General features: G+C 36.3%; 1 protein-coding gene across 1 annotated transcript; it reads left to right on the top strand.

The window, feature by feature from the left end:
- The first annotated feature begins 1,502 nt into the window (after positions 1–1,502).
- Positions 1,503–9,137, top strand: PJVK (pejvakin). The gene is made up of 6 exons (XM_049615492.1): positions 1,503–2,032; positions 3,127–3,322; positions 3,870–4,011; positions 5,671–5,788; positions 7,205–7,303; positions 7,521–9,137. Exons 1-6 carry the CDS (start codon positions 1,822–1,824, stop codon positions 7,811–7,813), a joined length of 1,059 nt encoding a protein of 352 aa, XP_049471449.1. The 5' UTR covers positions 1,503–1,821; the 3' UTR covers positions 7,814–9,137.
- The last annotated feature ends 1,214 nt before the right edge of the window (positions 9,138–10,351 follow it).

Raw genomic sequence — 10,351 nt, 5'->3', positions numbered from 1 at the left:
GTGCTCGTTTCTCTGCTCCCCCCATGGCCTTGAGGAGGCCGCAGTTTTGTGTCCTTAAACAGGCGGTTTCCGGCCCGGAGAGGCGGCTTGTCGGTCGGCGAGCCTCACACTATGTGAAGACTGAGCTCAGCATTCTTGGTGGTGGGGCTGGGGGAAGTTAAGAATCGGGGTTGCGTCACTTTATGAAAAAGATTTCAAAATTCTAAATGCAAAATTGCTACGGAGCGTCCCCGGGCCTGGCCCCTAAGCTTGCGATTCGCGGTCTATCCGCCCCTGAGGGCTTCGGTGGGCTCTCCCGATTCGAGGCCTGCCTGGAGGAGCTCTCAGGAATGTCCGGAGACCCCCTCCCGCCGGGTAGTCTCCATTGTCTCTAGGCTTTCGTCTCGAGAGGAATGCGGGGCCGGCCAATTTGAGCAAGGCCCGTTAGGTGTAAACGAAGGCTTTTGTGTGGGCTCCAATTAAATGCTGTTTCTGCACACCTGTGTTGCTAGTCGTAATTGCGATTGCCTGGGATGCACCGCCTTTGGTGGAGATCAGAGAGCGACGGTGGAAGTGTCGCTTAGGGGTTTGCTAGGCACTTGGGAAATGACTCCCTGTGCTTTCTCTGTGTTGAAGATTGCACTATGCTTTTCACACAAAAGGACATTATTAAAAACTTTTTCTTTTTGGTTTTGGTGGGTTTTTGTTTGTTTTTTGGTTACATGTGAGCCCTGGATGCTTGAAAGCAAATAAAAAGTGTTTAGGATCTAATCAAATTGATTTATATTATTTGAGGCTTGAATTAAGTCTATTCTGTCTTCCACTATCCCCTCTGTATATGTATGTATAGCGATTACTACTACTGTTAGGTTTTAATGAGTATCTTACCATAAATATACATAGCCACTATTTCAACATATATTAACATCCACAAAATTAGGGCAATACAATATTTCAGCACTCAGATTTGTTCCTAAAACTTATTTTTCGCCATGATATCCTAAGCCCAAACTTTATTCAGCTCTCTTTAAGGGTTGAGTAACAGATAATGATGATGAAACAAAATAAACGCAGTACTATTTCAGAGTTGTCTATGTGCCAGCTACAGAGTGAGAAGCCCTTAAGTTGTAGTTTCTAGTTATTTATATACGTGTTAGAATTCTAGTTATTTATGCATATATTGTATATATTTGTACATATATTTATGCATATATACAAATAAACTTTCACTTGTTATTTCTTAGTTGTCTGCATACAGTTGCTTCCCTATATTCAATGAATTTATATTAATTACTTGGTTTTGTAACATACAAGAAAGAAAATGAGTGAACTGTATACCATAAGGATTCAAAATAGCACCTTACTGTTGCCAACATTGGCATGGCAAACTTGTGAAGGAATTCCCTTTGGACTAGGTCCACTAAAAATGGTGTCCAGGGCTAAGGTGAGTGCCTAAACTGCCTTTTTCCCAGAGGACTAGATGTTTCCTCAAAACTGGCAAACTACTATCAACAGTAACCCTCATCAAGGACATTGGTAGTATTTTTAAATGATTAGTTTTCTGTGTAGATTTTAGTGCTTAAAGACCGCAATTCCAAATTGACTGCTTTCAGTATATCATTTTACGCGGTTGATCTATAATTCATTACCTGAGCACACCAGGGGAGGCAGTGTCGTGAACTGTACACTGGTAAGCTACTTGGTGACACCAGGCTTTGTATTTTTAATGTGTTTAATTATATTTAAAATCAAGGAAGGCTTAGGGTTGTGCCTGGTTTTCTTTGAAAATATGGATTTGTTATCTAAGGGTTGCAGTTGATGACGTTTTGATGTCATATTAATATGTTTGCTGCTGCTACCAAGAGCTTTGTCAAGCAAGTTGGAGATGGAGGGAGATTAGTTCCTGTTCCAAGCCTCAGTGAGGCTGACAAATACCAACCTCTAAGTCTGGTGGTAAAAAAGAAGCGATGCTTTTTCTTTCCCAGATATAAATTTACTTCAACACCTTTTACACTGAAAGATATTCTTCTAGGAGACAGAGAAATTTCAGCTGGTAAGTTTTAATGTCTATTTCAGAGCGACTGCTCATTGGCTGTATTACAACAATCTAAACAGGTTGTATGTACTACTTATTTTGTAATATTTACACATTTTCATTGATAAAAGCAACTTTTCTTATGATAGTAGTAATAAGATTAATAATATCTAAAATTTGTATAGTATCAAATCTTATTGGTTGAATAATTTTCCAACATATTTTGTAAAATCTTTTATTGTATAATTTTATTTCACTTATCTTATAGATTGTTTTGACCAAATCAACTTAGAATATGACAAAATAGATTATAGATTTCATCTATAAAATGAGATCTGACTTGCCTATTTACATGGTCACATGAGATGAAACTAATTTACATTTATTTCTTATGGCTCAGTTATTGCAATTGGTAAACTGAAATGTATCTTATTGTCATGTGTTACTCATTCCCAGTCCACCTTAACTAAAAATAAATCCAGGCAGGTCTAATACAAATTACAAAGTATGCTCAAAAGCCATTAACAATCTGCCTCTCCTTTCTGTTTTCTTAAAACAGTTTAGAAAACAAATTGACATTTTGACAAAGTATTTCTTATAAACACTTGTTTTTCTTTCAACCACTCTGTGGATATTAAAGCTTATAGAGTTCTGTTGGTGGAACGAAGAACTTGAGTTCTCTTTTAAGTACTCTATTTTTGTTGTCAAATTAATGCTATTTTATTTATTTTTTTTTCAACGTTTTTTATTTATTTTTGGGACAGAGAGAGACAGAGCATGAACGGGGGAGGGGCAGAGAGAGAGGGAGGCACAGAATCGGAAACAGGCTCCAGGCTCCGAGCCATCAGCCCAGAGCCTGACGCGGGGCTCGAACTCACGGACCGCGAGATCGTGACCTGGCTGAAGTCGGACGCTTAACCGACTGCGCCACCCAGGCGCCCCAAATTAATGCTATTTTAAATCTTGGCTTGACACGTTGCCTTTCTCAACATGTAACGTGTCTTCTTCTCAACGTGTGATGAAGTCTTACATGGTAAATTAATGCATTACTACATATAACATATTAAATGAATTCAAGACATTTAAAAAATATTGATTTCCTTTTCTTAAAGGTATTTCATCTTATCAGTTACTGAATTATGAAGATGAATCAGATGTTTCACTCTATGGAAGGCGAGGCAACCATATTGTGAATGATGTTGGGATTAATGTCACTGGATCAGATTCTGTTGCAGTGAAAGCTTCATTTGGTGTGGTGACCAAACATGAAGTGGAAGTATCGACATTACTCAAGGAAATTACTACACGGTCAGTAGAATAATACTTAATGTACTTGAGTGTTTTCATTAAATATCGTAATTATGTAAACTTCGTTATAAACAATGCTTAAAACATTCAGGTTCTATCTATTGTCTAATGTAATTTAATTCTTTCATTTGATTGAAATACTACAAATTAGCAATATATCCAGGCTTTAGATAAGGGTAGATAGCCAAAATCATTTGGTTTAAACAGGATTTTTGATTGTTCCACAGAATTGCTTTGGTCCTAAATTGGTCCAAAATTGCTTTGGTGCCAAATTATCAGATGAAAAGAATGTACTAATCTGCATGCAACAAATATACTAAGGGGGTCTCCTCCAACAGAATCCTATAATAAGCATGTTTTAAGAAAACAGAAAGGAGAGGCAGATCATTAATGGCTTTTGAGCATACTTTGTAATTTGTATTAGACCTGCCTGGATTTACTTTTGGTTAAGGTGGACTGGGAATGAGTAACACATGACAGCAAAAATGTACTTGATAATATGTAATTAGATGTGACAGGTTCTTGTGAATCTTTTTTTTTCTTTCAGAAAAATTAATTTTGACCACAGCTTGATACGTCAGACAAAAAGCAGCAGAAAGGCAGTATTGTGTGTGGTCATGGAAAGCATTCGAACCACACGACAGTGCTCGCTGTCTGTGCATGCTGGAATTCGTGGGGAAGCCATGCGGGTAAACCACACTCATTAAGTTTCTCTTACTAAAAAGCTGCAATGGGAATTTTTACATAGTACTCAATTTCTAATGAGACGTGTATTTTGTCAAATGTTGAGATTAAAGAGCTGCAAGTGTATATCAGATTTTGCACAGTAATGGTTTTGTTTGAGAGTTTTAAAAAAATCCAAGAAAATTTGGATTCTAAATGTGGAACATAATGCAAACAAAACACTAATCCTTATGAAATAATTTACACTGAAGTCTCTCCTATTGCTATTTAAATGAAGTTTTAAGAATGCTTATGTTGAATTCTTGATTTTATTTTTTTATTATTTTTTAATGATTTTTTAAAATGTTTATTTTTGAAAGAGAGAGAGCATGAGCAGGGGAGGGGTAGAGAGGGGAACAGAGGATCTGAAGCAGGCTCTGTGCTGACAGCAGAGAGCTCGATGTGGGGCTAGAACCCATGAACCATGAGATCATGACCTGAGCTGAAGTTAGATGCTCAACCGACTGAGCCATCCGGGTGCCCCTTGATTTTATTTTTAAGTGATGTACTTTATACTTGAATTTTTAAAAGCTGATTTTATATTTTTATTTTAAGTTTTCTAAAATAACATTGTCAATGGCCAAACATGCTTCATTCAATGTTAAATACTTTTAAAAAACCTCTTGGAACTTGTTTTTAGTTTTTAAAAAGCTCCGTATTATTTGTCTTTGTCATTCACATAATAATGACACATAATAATGACACTTGATTGGCTTTATTAAAACCAATTGTTAGGGTTCAGTGAAAAACTTTTAAAGTCTTTGCAAATAAAGGTTCTGTTCAGTGGCTATGTTTAGCTGCCTACTGAATTGTTTAACATTGGATCATTTCAGGGGCACAAACTGAAACATTTAATTGTCGGAGATTACTTTGGAAAATAAGTTGATGATTGCTTTGGAAAGCTGCTGAAAACTCTGGGGACTTTAGAACAATAGACAGGGTAGGCTAAAAACAACTGTAGCACTTAAACAGTTGGTTTGTGGTTGAAAAGAAAAGGTTTCTATGTTAGCATTATTGTTGTAGCACTAAGTGCCAGTGTTAGAAAGTGGTGAGTGGTATTTCCTAGATCATGAGACCCTATTGGACCACTTGGACCTCTGGTATAAACAGTTAAATTCAATGGGATAATTTGTTTTTAAGTTTGAATTATTTTATTAATTTTATTATTATTTTTTTTGAATTTACATCCAAATTAATTAGCATATAGTGCAACGATTTCAGGAGTAGATTCCTTAATGCCCCTTACCCATTTAGCCCATCCCCCCTCCCACAACCCCTCTAATAACTCTCTGTTTGTTCTCCATATTTAAGAGTCTCTTATGTTTTGTCCCCCTCCCTGTTTTTATATTATTTTTGCTTCCCTTCCCTTATGTTCATCTGTTTTGTACCTTAAAGTCCTCATGAGTGAAGTCATATGATACATGTCTTTTTCTTGACTAATTTCGCTTAGCATAATACCCTCTAGTTCCATCCACGTAGTTGCAAATGGCAAGAGTCATTCTTTTTGATTGCCAAGTAATTAGTTTTTGTCTTAATGGTAGGATTGTATGAACTGTTTTCTTTCTCCAAGAAGCTGTCTTTATGTGTTGTGCTCCTTAATAATGTTATTTGTTTATTTACTATAGTTTCATTTTATGGATGAACAGAATCCCAAGGGAAGGGACAAAGCTATTGTTTTTCCAGCACACACAACCATAGCTTTCAGTGTTTTTGAACTCTTCGTTTACTTGGATGGTGCCTTTGGTAAGTGAATGATTTGCACGAAATGCTGAAATGATTATATTTTTAAGAATTTAATGGGAAACACACGCATACATTCTCTATGTGACTGTAGAAGAATGATACTCTCAACACTGTCAATCTATATGCTTGGGTAAAGTAGCTGGGAAAGACCCTCTGTCTTTATTCACCCACTACCTCTTTTCTACCTGGTGAAAGCTGCAGACACCCTGCCACCCAACTTGCAATTATAGATAAGAGCTCAAGTGCAATGCCATTGGCAAAGTATTCCTTGAGTTACATAGAGAGATAATAAATGACCTTCTAATAGGTAGTTTTTGATGATGGCAAATAGAGGAGTGGGTAGGCAAGATGTCCGCAGGGGTCAGTGCCCAAACTAGGGTACCCAAAGACAAATTCTTTTCAGTTTTACCTACCATAGACCAGCTTCACCCCGACTCTCTCTAAAAAATAACTTTAATACAAATACTTACCTTAAAATTGTCTTTATATACTTTATACAGTACTTTATATACCTTATATGATACCTCAGTGCAGTTCACTGTAGACCGCTAAATTTCACAGGTCTTTAAGATTAGGGGGCCAACCAGCTCAAAGCACTAGGTGAGGGAGCCCCCTAACCATAGTAATTTATAAACATTTGTAGACCTGTTTTTGTTTTTGCAGTTCTGTGGGAAGAGGGAATAGGGAATCCAGAAATGTGACAAAACATGCTACTTACAGCCTATTTGGGACGCTTCAGATGTAGGTTTTTACAGTTATTGTGATTGTTAGGAGCAGTGTCAACTGATAGAACTGATATATCCATCAAAATGTAAAATGTGCATATCCTACACTTTTAGGAATTTATCCTACAGATATACATATGCAAAGTGATATGAGTATAAGGATATTCAATTTGTAATAGCAAAAGATTGGAAATACCCTTAAGATCTACGATCAATAACTAGTTTAATAATGATGCATATCTACAATACAGAACATTATGAAGCCATTAAGAAGAATGACGTAGCACTAGGGACCCTGACATGGAATCCTAAGAGATATTTTAAATAAATGTGTGTAGTGTTTAACTATTTGAGCCTAAATAATTTTATGTGCATACATACATACGTATATATTCCTTTATGCTTGTAAAATATATGGAGTATTTGTGGAAGTATACTCAAGAAATTTAACAGTGGTTACTTCTGAGGTGGAAAACTGAGGCTGGGATCCAGACTAGATGGAAACTCATCACTGTATCCCCCTTTTGTTCTCTGGATTTTGTACCATGTGAATGTTAGCTTTTCCAAAAATCTAGAAAATTTAACTTAAAAAATACAGTGAATGACATGTGCCAGAATTCATCAACCACAACTAAAACTCCCAATAAAATGTGAGTTGTTCCAGTAATAACATCAAAAAATTTTCTTACAGACCTTTGTGTCACTTCAGTGTCAAAAGGAGGTTTTGAAAGGGAAGAAACTGCAACGTTTGCGCTGCTCTACAGATTGAGGAATATACTATTTGAGAGAAGTATGTCCGTTGAAAAGTATTTCAATTTTTTTTTTTTTTCCTTCTCAGATTAACACTTGAGTTTATCTGTTCAGTACTCCTGTCTGCTAAGGAAGAATTACAATCTAAAAGTAAAATCATTTCATGACTGATGGTTTAGATTCACGTATTTATAAATGCACTTTGGTTATATATTTTTTATTTGACCTGTAACACATTTCTGTTTTTGTGCTTTTAGATAGAAGAGTGATGGATGCCATTTCTCGTTCACAGCTTTACTTAGATGATCTTTTTTCTGACTACTATGACAAACCTCTCGGCATGACTGATATTTCTCTCAAAGAAGGGACTCATATCCGAGTTAACTTACTTAATCACAACATTCCAAAAGGACCTTGCATACTCTGTGGAATGGGGAACTTCAAAAGGGAGACGGTTTATGGGTGCTTTCAGTGCTCCGTCGATGGGCAGAAGTATGTGAGACTTCATGCAGTTCCTTGTTTTGATGTTTGGCACAAGAGGATGAAATAAAACAAAAATAATGAACGTACCTTGCTAGTGTTTTAGGTGCACCTGTGCCACACACCTTTCCAAAATTTTCTAGGTTTGCTTTGATGAATTGTGGCAAAGTAAAGAGGGAGAGGAAAGAGAAATTAACCTGTTTGGGCATCATTTTCTTCAGCGATAAAAGGGAAGATAATAGTTTCTATCCTATAAATTGCCATAAAGGTTAATATTGTTTATGTGAAAAAGGTTTAAATATTCAAAACATAGCGATTCCTTCATAAAATCTGCCAGTTACTTTAGAAGTATACTTGGGAATTCAGTCTATCATCTTAACTTTACACAGCGATTTTTCTCAATATCAATTTTGGTTTTAATTGGCTTTTAAGTCAACATTTAAGAATGACAAGAGGTTAAATGTGGTGACTTTATGGTGCCTTACCCACTGCCTTAGGTCTGGTAAAATGAGAAAAATGTGTTAATAATTTAATGTAATCCTAAATATTTAATTGCGGTATCAAATTAAAAGCACACTGAGCTCAGTGTGGGGTTTTGTGTACACAGTTAACAGGGAGACTGTTAGTGGTAATGGGCTGCTGTCCTGTATCATACACATGCTCCCTAGTTTTGTCTTTATAAAAACTCACTGCTGTCAAGGTAAGGCAGCTAGAAAAAAAAAATAGTTAAGGCAACTAGGACACCTTTATCTTTTGCCTTTGAAAATGTTTAAAATATTTAACATATTTAGTTCTGAGAGCTCATTTTCATCTACTCTGTAAGACATCTGAAATTTTTCATACACAGACAACCTAAATTATTAATTTACTCGACACCCTTATTAAAATAATTGCAAAAGTGATGTTAAAATTCTAGAACTCAAAATGTAGTGATACTAGGTATCTACTCGTATATGCCTGTGAAAGCATAAAACAATCATGAAAATATAAAACATCTGATGCCTGTCTGCACGTAGAATGATTAAAATGTTACTGTTTATTTAAATGTGACTAGGGTTTTTGAATCAATCTTCATTTAATATCATCTATAAATTTTAAAAACAGAAGTTTAAAAGCACTTTGAAAACAATGGGACAGGATAGAATTGTGAATAGTTTGTATAAAGGGATGATTTCCTTGTATATCTTCCTTCCACAGCATTTTTGTTTTGAGCAGAATATATGAGTCAAGTGCAAATACGAGTATACTGATGGCAAAATATTCTAGTGACTTTTTTTGTATGGATACAGATAATGGGAGTCATTTCCAGTGGAGGTTTTCCTGAGGGAAGTCAAAGAACAAGAATTCGCGATTAGCAAGTAAAGAGTTTACAAAACTGGGTACAGGCATGAAGAACTGGGAGGAAAAAAAGATAGTGAATGTTTTGGTTTTATGAAGTGTCAAACTCAATGCTATGGATCTGTGATATCCACTAATCTGGTGGTTTTTGTGTTACCCCTGCACTTTTAGGTAATAGAATTTCTGGCAGTGTATCGATGGTTTGGAAAGGGCAAGTTTCAGAAAATGGAAAAAGCTTTGTTTTGAACTCACATGTCTTGAACAGAGCTATTTATTTCCTGACCATACCTTCCTACATATGCAGTAGGCAAAACCTTACATGTTCTGATAAATAATGTGTCCTTTCTTTGGCACCAGTGTGATCTTCTACAGCATCTCTTACCTCCTGTTCTCAACAAATTGGATGTCATGATTTGACTGTGACACGGAATTGCCATGGCAGTGTATGTTCCCATTTGTATCCTCATTTGATATCCTCACATATCCTTATGTGTAAAATAAATTCTACACATTTTCAAAAATTTGATGGCATAGGAGTTTGTAATGCTCATTCATGATCAATAACAAGAACATTGTAAAATGAAGTGACTGACAGGATAGAGACACATAGAGAAAGGGAACTGGAAACTAGATGCCATGGCATCAATTTAAGACTATCAAGACAAAACATTAGGGATGATAGATCTAAAGGCCTACAGGAGGCCAGAGGAAATAACACATTTATAATGATGTCTGAAAAAGTACAGACTCAGAGCAGTATAGACTTTATTATGTCTGCTATAAGAGACACAAAGTCTTTGGTCTGATCAAATATCTTTAAACATTCCCCACTGGAATAATGACCCAAGGCCAGAGCTTGCACCAAGGAGTACAGCGACGGTGTTAAGACTCTCTGTGGGACAGAATTGTACAAGTAATATTTTCCTATATGCATACCAAAGGAAGATTTGTTCAGTCCTGTCATTTAAAAAAATTTTTTTAAATATTTATTTTTGAGAGAGAGTGCGAGCAGGGGAGGGGCAGAGAGAGGGAGACAGGATCTGCAGCAGGCTCTGAGCTGTCAGCACAGAGCCCAACACAGGGCTCGAACTCACAAACAGCAAGATCATGCCCTGAGCTGAAGCCGGTCGCTTAACCGACTGAGCCACCCAGGCGCCCTAGTCCTGTCATTTTTATATTATCCTTTCATTTGTAATGCTATGAAATGTATCAGCAAGTGAAATGTTAATTCCTGGGTCCTTATTGAATATTTTAAAAATTGGATATGTAT

The sequence above is a fragment of the Panthera uncia genome (genome assembly GCF_023721935.1).
Source record: "Panthera uncia isolate 11264 chromosome C1 unlocalized genomic scaffold, Puncia_PCG_1.0 HiC_scaffold_3, whole genome shotgun sequence".
Taxonomy (NCBI): domain Eukaryota; kingdom Metazoa; phylum Chordata; class Mammalia; order Carnivora; family Felidae; genus Panthera; species Panthera uncia.
Note: the sequence above shows the minus strand (reverse complement) of the source record. Positions and strands in the feature narration are given on the sequence as shown.